Genomic DNA, 18,922 nt, shown 5'->3' with positions numbered 1-18,922 from the left:
TATGAGTGAAAGGGAATAAGAAAGGAGGGGAGTCGCCATTTTGTTAATGACTCTCCCTGTCGCAAAATATTTGTGAAATTTTTTTCTTTTGAATTTTTGCTCTCAATTAAGATCTTCCCCTCAAGCGTTTTCTAAAATCTACGGCCACCAAAAATTCTGCAACCTTTCTTTTGATGATTCCTGAATTGCGCTTTTACTCATTAACTTGATGTGAATTTGCGGGTGTTTAAACATTCTTTAAAAAAAAGGGCCCCCAGGACAGGGGGACAAAAGGTTGTTGTGTTTTTGGAAAACTTGGCTGACTAGATGTGTGGACCCCCCCCACAAAAGGGGGGCCCCCTCTGGACTTATTTTCCCAAAAGGGTCGAACATTTCCAAGGTTTGGTGACTGCGTTGCTCTCCAACATTCCTGTGTTTTTTTTAAGGGCACTATTTTGTCCCCAAAATGCCAAAAAAAAAGATATCAAAAGGGTATATCACTGAAAACCCAAAGTGCACATTTTACAGCTTTTCTCCCCACCCCCACCCTCTCGGGGCTCTCAGTCACTGATTGGGTAAAAATTTTCAACGAAAAATTAAAATTTTGTGCCATTCCCCCACTGGGTAAAAGTTGTCTGGTAAAAAAGTTTGGGGTCCTCCGGGGAACAGAAAAAAAAGAGGGGGGTAGGAAGCTTGAACGAAGGTGCAAAAAAACAAAATCCCCGGGTCCTTAAAAACCCCTTTTAAAGGGACTTCCTTTAAATTGGAATGGGGAATGCAAGAAGTTTTTTTTCTCTATATTTCTCTAAAAAACAAAAATATCCCGTGCTTTGTTTGCTAGTTATTTTAAAACAAACCCTCCAGACCGTGCATCGAACTTTATTACCAAGGCCTGAAAGACTTTTGCCCCTTTTAAAAGCAAATTCAAAAATTTAAAAAACTCAGGGGCCTCCTATCAAGTTCGGTTTGTGTTTCACAGTGTTAAAAGAAAAAAATGTTCAATATCGAATTTCACCGATCAACCTACAAACCGGAGACTTTTTCACACTAAAACCTCGCCCTTTTTCCCCTTGAGTTCTACCAACGGGATTTTCAAAAAGTTTCCAATTGTTTATTTCTGATCTTTACAGTTGTGAAACACTCTTCTTCGGAAAATCTTTCCAAGGCCCCGAAAACGCGAAATCAAGCCCTCTTAAAAAAAAAAAACCTAGAAAAGCACTAAGAGAAAACTAGGGCCAATATAAAAACCTTTCCCGTTTTAAGTAAATCTTTTGAAAAAGTAGTCTTTTCAAAAACCAAACCCATTTCTTGTCACTAAGCAACAGTTTTTGTACCTTTCGTCGGGTTTCCGCCCACACCCAAGCACGAAAACGGCTCTTAAAAGGGCTTTAAGACACCACCTTAAACATAAATGCAAAATTTCAATCTTGTATATTGTTTCTCATGCCCTGATTTGCACGGCGACCACGAAACTCTAAGTTTGGGAAAACGCTTTGGGCCTTTCGGGTTGTACTAAAGGTTTTGAATCCTACTAAAGATAGGATTACTTGTGTTTGGGAAATTATGCATCTGAGGTACAAAATGACGGCGATTCCGAAAGGCTCCATTCGGGGCCTCTTTTTTAACATTACATCTTCACGCTCAGATTATGGAAAAAAAAAAATAAGTTTCCCCTAGTTTGCGGCGACACACAAATTTACTAACCTTTCGCCAGGGGACTATAGCCCAAATAAAAAAACTGCAAAGGCAGAAAAAATTAGGGCGGGATTTGCCAAAAACTTTCTGAAATTAATAAGGAAAAAAATGAGGGGTTGTTTTGGAGAAGAGGGAACGATTAAAGTCGCGTCAGCTCAAAAAAAAGTTAAAAAAAAACCGACAAAGCCAGAAATCTTGGTGTTCATGGTCAGACCTGAACTTTAACAGCCATTTAAAACATTACAAAGCAGCCTCTACACCTTAAAAACTATCAAGGGTTAAAGGCTATGTTCAACGGGGGTTTTGGAAAAAATTCCTTTTTATCTTTTATAGACTTGACTACTGTAAAGGGTCTTTCAGGGCTCCCTAAAAATAAACGACCTCGCTGATTTGAACCTTGTGCCAGTCCCCATAAGCCAGAGACTGGGTCCCCCCAATCCCCAGTTTTTAAGTTTTTCACTGGCTTTTCCCGTTCTCAAAAAATTTTTTTCAAATACTCTTCTAGTTTATAAATCACTTAACGGGGGTTTGGGCCAAAAAAAAATTTTCTGATCGCTACTCACATGAACCACCCGGGGCCTCTCATCCTGGGACGGCGCTTTCTGCCCCCGAGAAACTAAACAGGGTAAGCAGCTTCAGTTTCATGTTCTATTAATAAACTCCCCAAAAATTAAATCGGGATTCAGTTCTTTTAAATCAGGGTGAAGACCTTTTTATTTTATCTGCCTTTTTTTAAATGCTAATCATTTCTTTAATTTCTTTTGCCCCGCCACTTTAAAAATTTATTTTGTGTTTTAGTTTTCTTTGTTTTTAACTGTCTTTCATTTTTTTTGGTTTTTAATGCTTTTGATTTTTAAAAAGTTTTTTTTGGTTTTATTGTTTAACTTTTTTGTGAAGCTTTTTAATTTCCTTTTTGCTAAAGGCTATACAATAAAACTGCCCTTTCCTTGCCTGCCCGCCTATTTATTTGGTTATATGATTGGGTTTACCAATCAAATTTCATTTCCTTTTGGGGGGGGGGGGGGGGGGGGGGGGGGGGGGGGGGGGGGGGGTGAAAATAATTTGGACAATAGGGGGGGTTTTTTGTTCAACATATGATGAATGCTAGATTTTGGGGTTGACGATGCCTTTTGCAGGTATGACCGCCCCATATTTGTCATTAACCCAAAACAAGTCTTTAGAAAAGGCAAATGTGAATGGGGGGGGAAAAATTTTCCAAAAAATGGTTTTTTTCATTGAGGGTGGAAAACCCCAAAAATGGGCTGAGCATCAAGCAATGGGCCGGGCCCTATAAATGTAATCATTTTTGTTTAACGCTCCCACTGTAAGACCTTGTAAAAACAGTTAAGTCCTGCTTTGGCACGCTTTGGGGTTTTGCAACTGCTTTTTCTTAGTCAACGGGTATTTTGCTTGGTGTGTGTAAAAGGTAACGTTATTTTTCAAATTTTTGTTTTTTTGTTTTATCTTGCGCCCAAGGGCAGCCAGGGGGAAACTAAGTACAGCCGTTCCCAAAGGCCAACAGGGGGGGTTCAAAACCGTCAAAGAAGGAAGAACCGAGACAAAAATTTTAAGTTTAAATTTTTTTTTTTTACAAACAAAAAAAACAAATTGCATCTTATCGGGACCAAAAAAAACTTTTCACCACTGCAAAAACAAATCTGAATGGCAGAAAAGGTGCAAAATACTTTTTACACCAAAGGATTCTTGACCCATCGACTGGTTTGAGAGATCATCCACGCCCCCTTTTCCCTTTCTGGAAGCAGTCCTTCCCCAGGACCTGTGTGCTCACCCACGGCACCCAACCCCACATACTGCCCGAAAACCAGAAAACTCCCCCCCCAGCTGAAACCAAAAGGGGGGACGGGACGGAAACACTTCTACCCGAAAAACCCGCACCCTCACAAGTCCCTTTCCCCCGTGTCTGCAGCCCACAAAAAAACAGGGGTGTGGACAAACACATTTTTTTGATTTAAAGTAATGGGAATTTTTTTGAAAAAAAATAAAGAATTTTGTTGTCTTGTAAAACTGTGTTTTTGAATAAACTGAATCAAAAATCATGCTTTTTAAAACATTTTTTGATCTTGAAAGCTAAAAGTGGTACAAAGGCTTCACCTTTCCATCCCTCTGATTTCAATGGCCTGGGCAATCGGAAATTTCTTGCCTTTTGCAAAAATATATTTTTGGCCGGATGAAGGCCAGGATGGTTAGCCCAGGTTATTCCTCAGGGGTCAGGCTTCTTATTCTTCTGACCTTAAAAACAAACTAAAGGCCGTTGTTTTTCAAATGTTGAATGGGAGAAACAAAAGACTTTTTAAGGATCTCTATTTATTTAAATGAGTATTTTTGGCAAAAATATTTTCTCTCTCCTGGGGGTGTGTGCAAGTTTCCACAAACACCGCCAAGGTAAGATACTACATTAGTTCTCTTTAAAAGGGAATAATTTTAGTCCGTGATCTAATTGCATGATGTATTCCAAAAAAACATTTGACGTGCATACAAACTACAGAAAAAACTCCTGTCCGCTAATGGACTCCCGTTTAAAAAACATTACTTTGGGGGGTAAGAATGTACGTATCATAATCCAATCATAATCATCACTTTGAGGAGATATAAAAAATAACAATGTTACAATTGCTAGAGCTTTCGTTTTAGCAGCTCATGAGGGCCACAACTTTTCTGCAAGGACACTTGACTGAATTGCGGGGGGGTCAATTGTAAAATTTTGTCCATTTGGGAAATTAATAAGTTTGTTGCTTAAATACAAAAAAAGGTAATACAAATTATTTTTAGGCACAAAACGAAAGGGGGATTACATAGGTGAAACAAACCTAAAATTGAAAAAGCAAATAAATGCTAAAAACAAAAATTCCAGTCTGAAGGTATTTCCCAATTTTCTGGCAGGGTTCTCCCGATGTCAAACCTTCTTGATTAGGCCCCCCAAAATACTCCATCTATCGCCATTGGGGTTTTTTTCATGTTTGTGTGCCGCAGCAAAAACTTTCACCCAACCAAACACGGCAGCTTATTTAAAAATTTATTACAGACCTAAAGGCAGAAAAAACTCCGTTTTAAGCCCGGTCAAAATTTCGGGTGGTGAGGGGCCAAAGAAAACTAAAACAAAATTTTTAGCCCAACAAATGTTCTAAACCCCATCAGGGACCTCAAAGAACAGGGTTACTCTATACAACCATTCTATACCCCTTTAAAGGAAATGTCTTTTTTTTAGGGGGCCTAATATACAATGTTTGAAAAATTTTTAAAATTCCAAAACCAATTGTCATTTTTAGCGAATTTTACTTTTTGGATGTGTTTATTTATTTTTGGAAAACGTTCTGAAAACGCCAAACATTGTTTTTTTTGGATTAACAGTCTTTGTTTTTTTCTGATTTTTGGCCAAAAAAAGGCTATATAAACCAAAAAAAAGCAAATTAACCCTTTCGTAGTTCTGAGATCAGTCTGAATGTGCTTTGCGCATGACTGGGGAGGTTTTGGGGGGTCAAGGGGGGAAAAAACAAAACAAAGGGAAAGTTATGACGTTTTGGCAAAATAACAAAAGGAGCAAAGGTCTGCAGGCGGTAAAAGCTCTGTGCAGGACGGGTGTTTTTCAACGCGTGGCAGGAGCCAGGGGCCTCAGGGGCCTTAAAAACCACCAGGTGTTCCCCAAAAATGATTATCCAGTGCAGTTGGGATCAGAACTACAGCACTAAATAACCCTGGGCCTTTTGAACAATTCCCTTTTCCCCGGTACATCCCATTTTTTCAAGACTTTGCTAAAAGATTGAAAACCCCTGCTCTGGACCAAAGGCCCCCCTTACTGAGAGATAGAGCAGGGGCCCCCTACTACTTGTTTGTATAAAGAAATTGCATATTAAACTGGGGCCCACTAAAACAGGGGGGGGGCCTAAAGCCTTTTTTTTCTACCCGTTTAGTGCTAGAATAAAAAGAAATTTAAAAAAAAATTTTAGCGTTCTGTGGTGGTTGCCTTCTAAGCCTTCAATGGGTTTTTTTTTCCCCTTCCAAATCAAGGGTTTTTCTATTTGCTAAAATTGTTTTTTTTTTTTAGTTTAAATTTATTTTGAAAAAATTTAAAAAAATTATATTTAATTTTTTAATTTCTTTAATAAAATAAAATAACACAAATAAAAATGCATCTCAGCCAATCTTCCCAAAACATTGAAATGATTCAAAAAAGAAATTTTCCCTGTATGTTTGGGTTCAGTTAAGAAAATTTAAAAATTTTAAAAAACCTTTCAAAACCCCTATACTACTATAAATTTGGGGCCCCCCCCCCCCCCCCCCCTCCCCTAAAAGAAACCCTTTTGTGCTTTAAAATGATTTTAAATTTTCCTCATTTAAAGGGCCCGGACAGGGGCCCTTTCTACCGATGCCGAGTACAAGAAAATTGAAAAGATGTAAGAGGGTTTGTGTGTGGGGGTGTGTGTGGGTGTAGGACTCTTTTCCCAGTTTTTGCAGAGGAAATTGTTTAAATTTCCAAAAAAATGAAAAATGAAAAACCCAGACAGCTGCTGGGGGCATGCCCGTCCGTCCCCAGGAACGCCCGACAATAGACACCTTTCAGCCAAAATTTATTTGGGAATTTTTAAAAACTTTTCTTTTAAAGTTACACAATCCCTTTAGCCTAGTAAAAAAAAAGCAGAGACCCAAATCCCCCCCCCCTTCACAATGTTTAAAAAAAGGTAAAAAGATTTTTGGGGTTTAAAAAAAACCTTTAACGTTTAAAAGGAAATTTGTTTGTAGGGCATATTTTTAAAAAAAATTTAGATTATACAGATCAAAAAAGAAACGGTACTTCTTTTTTTCCTCTTTAAAATTGCTTTACATTTTTTTTTTACAAAACCCAAAAATCTGCCATTGTATTTTATTCATGCAAAATAAATTTTTTCTCAGATTTTGAAAAATTTAAAAAAAAGGGTTTGCTGAAATTTTTTTTAGTTTATTTTTTTTTTTTTCATTCTGCTTTGATGTCCCCTTCAGATTATAAGCACGTAATGAGAAACGTAACTTTTGCAAAACAAAAGGGGCACTTTGTGCCCCAAAAACAATAGAAGCAAGTTAAAAAAAAAATTTGGCCAAATTCCCAAAAAGGCAAAGAAAAATAAAAAATATAATCATAAAGTTGTTTCCTTAGTTCACACCCTTCAGGAGTCACTGTTTTTCCCCCCTCCCAGGGCTCGGGAAAAAATTTAAAAATACATACAATAAAAAACAAAGAAATTTAAAAAAACCCCCCCCCCCCCCAAAAAAAATAGTCTTAAACATCGACAAATCAAACCCGCTACTTTTAAAAAAAATTTAGGGAAACCCAAGGATTAAAAAACCCCAAAAAAGAAATCTTTGTTATCATCCGTATGCCTCACAACGCAAGTAATGCAATATTTAAAACCCCTTTTCTGTCTATTTATGAAACCCCCCCCAAACCCCCCCCCCCCCCCCCTACGTATAACAATGATTAAACAATGTGTGAGGCCATGACAAAGCTTTAAAATGACTATGATACACACAACACCCACGCCTGAGGAAAGGGTATGAATCATGTAAAATGGTAGTTGAATGAATTCCCGATATGCTTATAGATCCTCCTTTTTTTTTTTAGTTTTTAGCATATTCAACCCCCATATGGCACGAGAAGATATGTACGCAAGTTTTAGAAAAATGGACGCCTGCTGTTGGCAAAGAGGCTGAAGGACAGCCGTGCTGCCGACTAATTCCAGATGCAGTGTCTATGGCACGGAAGGAAAAAGGAATCACCCTGGTTAGACTGAGCCCGCGGACGCTTCCCAGTCGGGATTAGGCCGTGATCAGAGAGGAGGCTACACACTAAGGTGTTTCAATTATTAAAATGTCACTCTGCAGCCCTGACGAGACTCGAGATGGCGCCGCTTTATATTTGCACGACCAATGTCAACTCTATTAACTTGTTGTTAGCGAACGATTATTTGAGCGTTTACAATGATATCGTGAGGGGCTGCCTCCATCCCCAACTCCTCTGCATAACCAAAACTGCACTTCTTTTTTTTTAAATTTTTTTTAAAACTTTTGTTGGTTTTTACAGAGCCCCTAAAATCCCAATAAATATTTAAATGTAAATTTAAATGTATCACTTAATGCACAAGATATATTTCTACTAAAGATCTCTACTAAGAAAGCACTCTGTGGACTTCGCATGGTTCACGTATGAACAAATCAGAATGACAAACACATTCTGCGCTACATCTAGCAAATTAAATTGTATTTCTTTAACAAAATATAGCAAAAATAAGCTTTTTTTGAGCATTTGTTGGCTTTTTAATTGGCTAAATGACATGGCTGCTCTTCTCCTGTTTTTGCTACATTCCTTCTACGTACGCAAGTGCAAGAGTCAATTTTGCCAGCAAGATAATTTTTTTTCAACATTATTTGGAAAAACAATAAGACTATTTGACAGAGCTAGCATTAAAGTAAGACCACAAAGGAAGGTTTATGTTCCCCAAAAAAAGAAACATTTTGGGAAAGTTCACAAAAATACATGGAGTAGCTAAAAAGCCGTTTGCTGTTAGCTGCGGTAAAAAAGACGTTTGCTAGTTAGTGGGGGTAGCTAAAACGGGATTTTTGCTCTTAGCGGGTATAAACGGCACGTTTGTACTTACTGGTACAAACAGCACTTTTGGCTACTTGCGGTAGCTAAAAAACACTTTTTGCAGCTTGGCTGGTAGCTAAAAAAGCCGTTGCTAGCTTAGGGGTAGCAAAAAACCAGGTTTTGCTAGTTGCTGTGGTTAACTGGCCGAGATCGTTTACTAATTTTCTTTTAAAGGAAATTGACTTTGGAAGTTGCGCACAAAATTGTGGGTATTTAATTTTTATTCCAAAAAGCACATCTGAAACAAAGCCATCGAGTTGTTCTGGGCGGCGTACGCAGCTAGCTTGAAATTTCGCGGGGCTAACCTCGTTAGAAGATTAACCATGACAAGTTAGAGTTCCTCGTAGTTTGTGGAAAGGAGCGTACCAAAAACAGAGGCTGAAAAAGAATCCTTACCATAAAGTGAAAAACATCGTAGTCCCCCAGGTTCGCTTTTTTGTTTTTTGTCTTGATTTTTGCGTCTAAATCTAGTGCGTACTCAGACATTTTTGCGAACCCCCCTAAAAAAAAAGCATTGGGTGATCGGCCTTAAAAAGTGTAACTGTTAAAAGAAAGGGGGAATGAATTAGAAATTTTGTGTTTTTGTGATGAGCTCCTAGGCCTTTCACTTTAAAGTTTAAAAAATAATGGAATAGAAGGATGTAGGGCCTTGCATAGCCCTTCGGGGTCGTCTAACCCCTCTGAAAACAATTGTTTATAAATTCATAAAAAGATTTTTTATGTCTCCCTTTGCACATGGCGAGTAAGAAAATTCATTAAACAGACTAATAGTCCCCCCCCCAGATCCCAAAATAGTGTTTTTTTTTTTTTTTACTTGTTTTTAAAATTTAACTATAAAGGGGATAGGGAATTTAAAGGGAAATGGTGATTTTCAAATAAAAAAACCCGTTTTTTTAAAAAAAAAAGGAAAAAACTAAGTAGAGGGGGAATGATTTGTATACCAAATTGTTTTTATTAAATTTGAATTATATCTGAATTTTATCTGGCAAAAACCAATAGCATTGGAAATATTTAAAAAACAAACCGTATATGAATCACTCCGCAAAGAATCTTTAACAAAGGCCCCACCAAGCGCAGACGGCAAAGAGAAGTCGCACCCGAAAATAAGAAAAAAAAAATCTTTGGTTTTTTTCGTAAAACCAAGGGGGCCCCGGGGGTTAAAAAACGTGACGAGGAAATTTTTATCAAGATCACACTGTTTTTTTGTTCCCGCCCTGAACACGTTTCTCTGGATGGTTCTTGGGGGGGGGGGGGGGGGAAAAATTTCCCCTTGCTTTTATTGTGACTAATGTTTTAAAAGTTGTCATATCAAGGAGGCACGGAACTCAAGGTTTAAAGTATTTTGTTTCCAAAAGGTGAAATTTTTTCAAATTCACAAAAAAGTCCAGCGATTTTTTATTTTTAATTTCCGGGACCGTATGACTAGGGGATTTATTCTGATCTCGGTTCAAAATTAAATGCGCAAGTTTGGTTTCCTGAGATTACCGGGCTTGTTGGAAAGCGCCCCGGGGCGGGGGTTTTTGGGCTTTTATTTTATTTAAGCGTTTGGAAAAAAGTCACAACAAAAAGTTTCGGAAAATCAGCAAAAAAAAAAAAAAAAACATCAGAAATTTGGGACAAAAGAAATTGAAAAAAGTGACTGAATCTTTTGAAAAAACGTCACCAAAAATAGTAATTATAATTTGAAATTTGGACCCTGGAATAAAATTTAAGTTGCATGATCGATGCGAAGACAACACAAGGGTTAAAGAATCCGAATCGTTCAAATCCAACAACAACGGCCACTTTATTCTTCGCAGACACAAGCAAACCGTTTCAGTGAAGTGGCTCACTCAGCGCTGTTTGGTGAAGGGATAGTTCATCATTTTGGAAAATTAAATTAGCCATTTTCTTTGGGAAAGTTAGATGAGAAGATCGATAACAATCTGGTGTGTGTGGGTGCCCGGAGAGCTCAGTTGGTTGAGCGGGCGTCCATATATGGAGGTGTATTCCTCAATGCAGCAGGCTCGGGTTCGACTCCGACCTGCGGCCCTTCGCTGCACGTCATTCCCTCTCATGTCTTCAGCTGTCCTGTATAAATAAAGGCCTAAAATGCCCAAAAAATTAATCTTTAAAAGGGGGGGAAATCTGGTGCGTGTTTAGGAGCCGGGAGGCTATTAGCCTAGCTGAACCCACTTTTTAAATGACCAAATTGAGGACGGACATTCAAAAGACACGTTTGCAATGAGAATAGAGTAAACCTTAAACTCAGTACAAACGGATTAAGTATGTATTGTTCATTTTAGGTTTTGTCGAGCGTTGCTACAAACTTGGAAAACGTCTGTTTCACCCCGCTTGCGTTAAAAACCTCTCTGTGAATTTCTGGTTTTTATGAAAGAAAATTGCGTAGCAGTTTTTGAATAAATGAGTGACAACATGAACGCAGACAAAAATTGAAACATCTGTTTGTGCAGAAATATACACTTTTATCTACTTGAATTTCTGCACTCTCTTTTCCAAGTTGTGACTGGCTCGGCTGTTTGGCTCCCTCTGTTTGATGCTGATTTCTACGGCAACACATTTCCCCGTACAGTAATCTGCGTGCATTGGGTCAAAGTCCCCAGACAGGTTGCCACTTCATCACTGTGTTTTATCCTTTTGTCTTCTCCATTGCTTGCACATTTACCAATAACATTGAAAGATTGGTAAGTCATATACTTATAATATTAATGGACAGAGCATGTGTGACGTCACCCATTAGTTTGTGGAGATCTGCTAGCCGTCGTCAGGATGTGACGATTTTAGACGAGCAGGAGGAGTGAGGGAGGAGCCTTAGACTGCTGGGCGGCTGCTGACTGAGTCGGCAACATTACATTACATTACATGTCATTTAGCTGATGCTTTTATCCAAAGCGACTTACAATTGGTATATATGTCAGAGGTTGCACTAGGGGTTAAGTGTCTTGCTCAGGGACACATTGATTGATGTATCGCAGTGGCAGCGCTGCTTACACTCTACGTTACACACTTTCACTGGCAGCCTGGAAGCAACTGCTGCTGAAAGCTAGCCTACATAATTTGAGGTAAGATTTAGCTTTGCTAGGTTTTAAAAAATATCTTTGTCCAATAGTTATATTACATACAATATATGACAGGCCGTGAACTGTCAAGCACATCATAGCCACGCCCTAAAACATTTTAATCGACGATTTTAAAATCCACGTGACCATAATTAAAAAAAAGAACATTATTCTGTGTTGCAGAAGACTTCATACTAGCGTTCGAGACCATAAACTCATTATGAAAATGTTGACTGAGGTAATAAATCCAGTGAGAAGTGGGTCACTTTCTTACAGACTTCTACAGAAACAGACCTCCTTCTGCAACCACATGTGTCGCCCCCTGCAGGAATTCAGATAGAATGCAGCTTTAAGGCACTTCCTCATTTGCAGCATTTCGCTGAACCAGATGCTCTGTCCATTAATATTAACTATGGTAACAGTGGGATGAATGAGCCAGAAGTCAACTCACAGAAAGGTTGCGTTTTGGAGATGGGAATTGCTGAAAGGAAGGAAAAAATATATAATTGCATATACTGATCATTGCATAGAGAAGCCTGGCGCAATGTAAAATAGCAAAACGTCTTCTGATAAATCGTCAATCAAACCAAATGACCTGCTGAATGATCAAATCCTGTCCAACATGGCTATGGCAAAAAAATAAATCTGTTTTTTATACTCCATGTGCATGATGATGCAGCTTTTCATTAAAGATGGCGTTTGTAGCTAGAGTTGGTGTATGTGAATGAGATGGAAATACAGTTAATTAAGGTACAATAGGTGCTATAATCAGTATAATTTACTACATATGTCCTCTCAGCTGGGGAAAGGGTGGGGTGTCACATTAAGGCGGGGTCAAAGCAAGGAAGCACTAATAAGACGTAAATATATCTGTGGTTCAGTCCCGACGAACACAACGAGGTACGCAAACGAAGATGTTCATTTGACTCTGTCCGGGATCGATTCGCTCCAGTCGATGAAAACTAACTAATCTCTCAGGGATTTAAAAAACAACAACAACAAAAACCGTAGAAGCCCGTGAGGCGACGTCGCTCAACGTCAAACCATTTGCCTTCCTCTTGACAAAAAGGTCGCAGCAGCGGAGCGCCGCGCAGTCACAAGCGTTGCGTTTACTTGGCACATAAATTAACCAAACCAAAAAGAACAACAAATGCAATATGAAATAAATTAAAGACAGGTAGAGGAACCACAGATAAATGAGATATTTTGTCTCAAAATCTTCAGCACTGCTCGTCCAGTGTTTCATTAAATGATTTTTTTTTTCTCTTTTTGTCCAGTGGTATGATTGACAGCGGCAGCAGCAAACCTCAAGTGTCTCTGCAGTTCAAGGTGTTGTGGTGTTGGCGGCGGCAGCGGCGAGGAAAAGTGCTGAGGAGTGCTTGCAATACACGTTTGAAGCAAATCGAGATATATAGAATGCGTGATCCTTGCATCGCTTTATAAATGGAAGCACCGATCCGCCTTCCTTTCCTTTTTGTGGGGTGAAAAACCCCCCATTTCCAGATGCCCGTCTTTGCAAATAAAGTTTTTTTTTTCTTCTCCCATTTATGATTGATAAATGAGTATATTACACTGCTGTATGCTTCTGGCACATCCCCCACCCCATCCCAACATCACGTTTTTTTCATATAGAACTATATATCTGTCTTCACACAAAAAAGAAAACCCTTAAATCAAATACAAGACTCTTTATAAGGACCCTCTCGTCTTCTTTCTTTCCAGCCCGTCCACGGCCACACAGTTTGTTGGGTGTGCCTCACAATAGTCTGTGTTTAATTTAAAAATGTTCATCTTTTCAGTAATATATTGCCACATTCATATATCATGCATTTTACTGCATTGCTATTGCACTGGTCCGGATTATTCAGGAGGTGTAAAGAGCCGGAATGAGTTGGGATTTAGGGGGCAGGAGAGGAGAATCATCGGGGAAAAAGAAAGCCAGAAACATCTCAAATAATGTCTAGTGGGTGTCAGGGTTGAGGAAGGCGACTGCCACAAAAAGCAACTTATCCTCGACCAAACGAGGAAGAGGATAAAGGAAGACGACGAGGAAAGGAGGCGGGGCTGGCGTGAAAAAAAGGGGCAATAATAATCTTCTATTGAAGTCATCTCTCGCTGTTTCCTACTTTCGTTTTGTTTCTCTGCATCCTCCTCTTCGCACTGTTCTCGCCCTCCTCCTCCGCCTCTCCACTACTGCTTGTGGATGTCCTCGCTGCGGATGATCTTGTAAATGATCCAGTAGAAAATGTTAAAAATGAGGAAGACGAGCGGGAAGGCCACACGGGACACCGTGTCGATGCGTTTGGCCCGGCCGATGAACAGCTTCTTCATCTCCTCGATGGTCTTCTCGGGCGCGGCCGAGGCCGGCGCGTTGTTGTTGTTGCCCTTGATGGCCATGCCGTCTTTGGCCTGCAGGCAGGCGGGGCCCATGCCGTAGCCGGGGAAACTGAAGCGCCCCTCGCCTGTCTCATCCTCCTGCAACACAGGCCAAGACTCAGGCTGTTAGGAACCAGAGAAAGACGTTACTATTGGAGGTGTGTGTGTGTGTGTGTGTGTGTGTTTGTGTCAGACATATTCCAAAAATATTCCAGATGACATGAAGTGAGCATGAAAAGTCACAAAGCAAAACATTTCATAAAGCATGTTTGTGTCTGAGTTAAACTAGATATCTTACTACATTACTGTGGTTACAATCCCTGTTTATATTAATTAATTAATATTAATTAATTAGTGTTAATATTTCTGTCACTGCTCTTGATTAACCATAAAACTAGGGATGTAACAACAGTATTGTTATACCCCTAAGTTTATTGTATTGATGACACAGCATAATACAACACACTGATGTGGACCGGCGTGTCGATTCAATGACCGACCAGTGAAAGACTTAAAACAGCGTTTTGTCTTTTAACTCCGCCTCCCTGTTGCATCACAAGCAAATTTGAATTCTGGAGAAAACACATGGAACACATCAGTGATTAAACAATATAGTGACAAAAATGTAGATAAGTTGTTGAATTCATTAGAAAAGGATATCAATAAGTAATATTTGATAAATATCAAAGTATGTAAGATATGTTCATTTCTGTTCAGAAAGCAAAGCTGCTTTTTGATGTGACATTTGCTGTGTCACAGCAGTGCATAAACACAGTTTTCCAATGGTCAGTTGTGGCTGATTGATTAGTATTTGTCCACATGTCATGAAAGAGCATTGAGCACATTTGCCTTCTTCATGGTTAGTCATCCCATCTAGGATTCAGAGGAGGACTTGGAAAAGTTGAAAAAAAAAAGATCTTGCCTGTTCTTCTGCGTATCTGCTGAAAACACTTCACTGGATAAAACAAATCAGGTAGGTTAACGTTAGACGTGTTGTGGAACAGAGCTAAGCTAGCTAGCTAGCGAGCAAGTTGAGCTTTAAGCTAGGTGACGTAAATTGTGTGAGTTGAAGGATGTAGTTCACTGAGAGATGTAGTTCACTGAGAGATGTAGTTCACTGAGAGATGTAGTTCATTGAGAGATGTAGTTCACTGAGAGATGTAGTTCACACAAAACTAAGTGGTGCCATGACAAGCCTACGGCTAACGGAAACTTTCTTTAGTTGAAAAAAAATGATCTTTTGAACTGACGATCATCATATTTGCTATCCATGGCACAATTCAAACGGGATCAAAAAATAATTTGCCTCTCCCCGTTCATTACAGTTCATGTTTTTTTCAAAAGATAGATCCAATGAGGTCCACCGGAAGGGGCGTGACTACGGCTCTCTATATATCTTTCATTGACTTTGATTTTGCGGTTTTACAATATCTTTTAGTGTACAGTCTGTACTGATCTGTGTGTATGATCTGAAAGCATCGTTGGATTTTGCCAGTTGAGTCAGGTGTTTTGTGAATATTGTTTGAGAATTTGGTTTTGTGTTTACAGTTTTGAAAAAAATGGATAAAGGTTTCTGGAAATGTGTCTTAGCAAAAAAGAAAAACTGTAAACATTAAAATGAAATACACAACTATATATATGCGCCATGGGCAGATCTATAGTCCAGGACGGGGGTTAAGAGTCAATATTATTGATATTCCTTCCATCCATCCATCCATCCTTTATCTATGGCTGCTTTTCCTGTTCATGACAGCCATTGTGGTTTACACCTACAGGCAATTTTAAGTCTCCGAATAACCCAACCAGGAGCAGCGTGCAAACAAGAGGACAAGTTGTAACCTCCACACAGAAAGTGCTCCAAACAGTGGATTCATAAATCATGAGCTGAACATTGATCACACAGCTCGTGTCTCGCCTGTGTAAAAGTCATCAATACGAGATGCAGCTGAACGCCGAGCGTGTTTATCTCGCCCGTCATGGAAGATTGAGAGGGGTGAGTCTGGGTGGTTGGGAATAGATTGAATTGATTGACAAGTGCTGTAGCCAAGGTTATGGCGCGTGCGTGCCGTTTCCACCCGAGCGCGGTGAGATGTTGAAAATCCTATCTGCTCTGTCACCCTGCCTTTTCATTACAGGAGACACAATGACGTGCTTATCTGGTTCAGAGACCAACACAAACACTGTGATGTGCTAAGAGGCACTGAAGGTGTGTGTGTGTGTGTGTGTGTGTGTGTGTGTGTGTGTGTGGTGTGTGTGTGTGCATGCGTGCGTGGAAACCAAACTAGGAAAACAACAGGCGTTTCAAAATGCCCTACAAAGTTAAAACAACAGCCATGAAATTAAAAATTAGCAGACAGAATGCCCTCCAATGATATGGAGTCATCTTTGTTTGGATTCACATTTTTGATAAAAGTCGATAAATAAATCCATGCATGAATGCAACTTCCCTGTGGGCCACTGCGGGAAAGCCTATCAGCAGGGAATCTTTCTAGTGCATTCTGGGTAACAAAAAAGGGGCACTTAGTGATCACAAAACAAGCAGGGATGCAGCCTGAAGCAGGAGGAACTGTTGGCAGCTAGGGAAGTTAACGCCTGACGCAAAACCTCTGCAGCCACACCAAATCAACCAGCGAGTAAAAAGAACCAGCTTCTGGTGTCTAGCAGTGGGAAGGATGGGCAAAATCAATAGTCAATAAACAGAATAAAGGTGGAAAAAGGCAGAAAAGACTTTGAATATGCCCCTAAAAATCTGATTAAATGAGGCAAAAGTGAGTAAGTAGGGGAAATGTGTCTGTGTGCTGTGTGTGTAGCATTCATACGTGTGTGTGTATATGTGTGTGTATGCATTTCAGTGAGTGTATGTATAGGTATGTGTATGTTTCAGACCACCAGGTAGCGATCCATTTTTAGCGCCCCATGTCCCCGTTCTGTCCTTGCATCCACACCAAGCCATCTATTACTGTTCTACTGTTCTTACCAAGCCATCTATACACACACACACACACACAACACACACACACACACACACACACACACACACACACACACACACACCGGGTGTCTTACACATTAGCCACGATGCTAACCGACCTCTGGCTGTCCTTCGGTGACGCTGCTAAACTATTACAGATGCTCTGCTTTATTCTCCCTGCCATGTGATTAATGTGGAGGGTGGAGGGACGTGAGGAGGAGGCGCAATGAAGGAGGGCGATGGAGGGAGGAGAAGACGTGATGAGGAAAAGGAAGAGAGAACGATAAGGGAGGAAGCCCTGCAGCCTGACAGATAGGGCTGCAACTAACGAGTAGTATTTCATTGTCGATTAATCTGTTCATCCTCTTCTCGATTAATCGATTAGTTGGTTGGTCTTGAAATGTCACAAAACGGTGAAAAATATCAATCAATGTCCAAGATGGCGTCCTCAAATGTCTTGTTTTGTACACAATTCAAAGATATTCAGTTTAATGTCAAAGTATTTTTGACTTTTTACTATAAGAAAATGACTAAACTGATTAATTGATTATCCAAAATAGTTGCCGATTTACTTAATAGTTGACAATTATATCTATATTATATATCAATTTATATTTTGCAGCTCTCTTGAGACACTATTTCCGTCAGATGCCCCCCCCCCGACTGAAACTAAATCTCCTCCATTGGATGACGCAGGGGGGTTAATTACATTGATGCCTAATTAGAAACCCTATCTGTTAAAGTATCAAGGACTGGGCTTGTACAGTTCATAGATGGATGGAGAATGGGTGAATAGATGGACGGATGGATGGATGGATGGATGGATGTGTGGATAGCTGGATGGAGGAGTGGGTGGATAAATGGATGGATGGATGGGTTGGCGGGTGGAGGGAAGGACAGAGGAGATAAGCAGTTGGGGGAATGGAGCTTTTGCCCTTTGGCTTAGACAAGGGAGGCAATTTATGGCTTTGCTTTAGGATGCAGCATACTCCTCTTTCCCTCCTTTCTTTTGCTGTTGTTCTGCTTCTTTCCTCCGTCCCCTCGCCATTATTCTTCCCCCCGCCCTCCCTCCCTCTGCATTTACAAACCTCACGGCCCTTTTTGCACAGAGCACGATTTTCAACAGTGATTAACTCGCAGGTCATTGAATATGAAACACACAAAACACACACAACAAACACACACACACACACACACACACACACATTCTATTTTCACCGGTGATAAGACTCAGGAAGCAACAGCTACATGGCAACATCACAACAATAGAGCGATGAAGTCCCTCCCTTTCTGGTGGACCTCCATGGGATCTTATTTTGGACAAAATACGTACAGTAGTTTACGGTGAGAGACCTTTCTGATGCTGTTGTAGTTGAAATATGAATATCACTCATTTTGCAAGTCAAGAAAGTGTGTGTTTGTATTAAAGCTGTTATAATAAGTATAGGACTGTGAAAATATGTAATTAAGCTACACACCCAAAAGTTGCTTAAGTGGCGTCTTACTGAAGCTACGACATGAACATGAAAACAAATTAATTGAACATTTTACAGATGTTGCACGTGTCTTAAAGGTGATCTGGGCTTGGTGGAGCTGCTCATGACCTCAATACTTCTAACACCGGGGCGACCGCCTTGGCCTCGGCTACAGAGCTTTGTGACAGTGGGTCAGGGGCGGTCTCTGCCCTGTCACTGACACATAATTCATCTTCTTGCCACAACGAGCACAGCTGAGTAGCTCTTCACACATGCAGGGCTTGTACTTCCAGGACAAATTAAAACGTGCTCAGCATCATCTTGTCCCTTTTGTCGTGTGAAAATCTATCAAAATAACTGAAGGAATTGTCATAAATTTCCATCAGGTAATTCCATCACTGGGTGAATTTCTACAACAGAAGAACTGCAGTGGCAGGGCAACCAGCCACCAGGGGAGACTGGGTTTTATTAAGTGTCTCAGTACGGGCCTCAAATTATTGGAACTGGCTTCCTTTAAAACCACATTCAAGAGATGGCTTAAAAACAATCAAAACTGTAGTCACCCATAGCTGGTTTACCTCACCCTAGGCAATACCCTTCTTTGTTTTGTACTTATTTTATATTTATTTTCTTTTGCCTTCTTTTTTCCTTTCAAAATTTGCTTTCTATCTTTCTTGCATTCTTTTTGTATTAATGGAATATGATGTGTTGACCTGCCAAGGGACTAAAG

General features: G+C 39.9%; 1 protein-coding gene across 2 annotated transcripts in view; it reads right to left on the bottom strand.

The window, feature by feature from the left end:
* Positions 1-11,029: 11,029 nt before the first annotated feature.
* Positions 11,030-18,922, bottom strand: part of glra1 (glycine receptor, alpha 1) — a 127,540-nt gene continuing 119,647 nt past the window's right edge. For both annotated transcript variants that reach the window (XM_032527600.1, XM_032527601.1), the window contains one exon: positions 11,030-13,845. In XM_032527600.1, the coding sequence (XP_032383491.1) occupies positions 13,561-13,845 (285 nt within the window). In that variant the 3' untranslated portion in view covers positions 11,030-13,560. The remainder of the gene's footprint in view (positions 13,846-18,922) is intronic.

This window comes from Etheostoma spectabile, chromosome 10 (assembly GCF_008692095.1).
Source record: "Etheostoma spectabile isolate EspeVRDwgs_2016 chromosome 10, UIUC_Espe_1.0, whole genome shotgun sequence".
NCBI classification, from domain to species: Eukaryota; Metazoa; Chordata; class Actinopteri; order Perciformes; family Percidae; genus Etheostoma; species Etheostoma spectabile.
The sequence above is the reverse complement of the archived record's forward strand: the minus strand, read 5'-3'. Positions and strand labels throughout refer to the sequence as shown.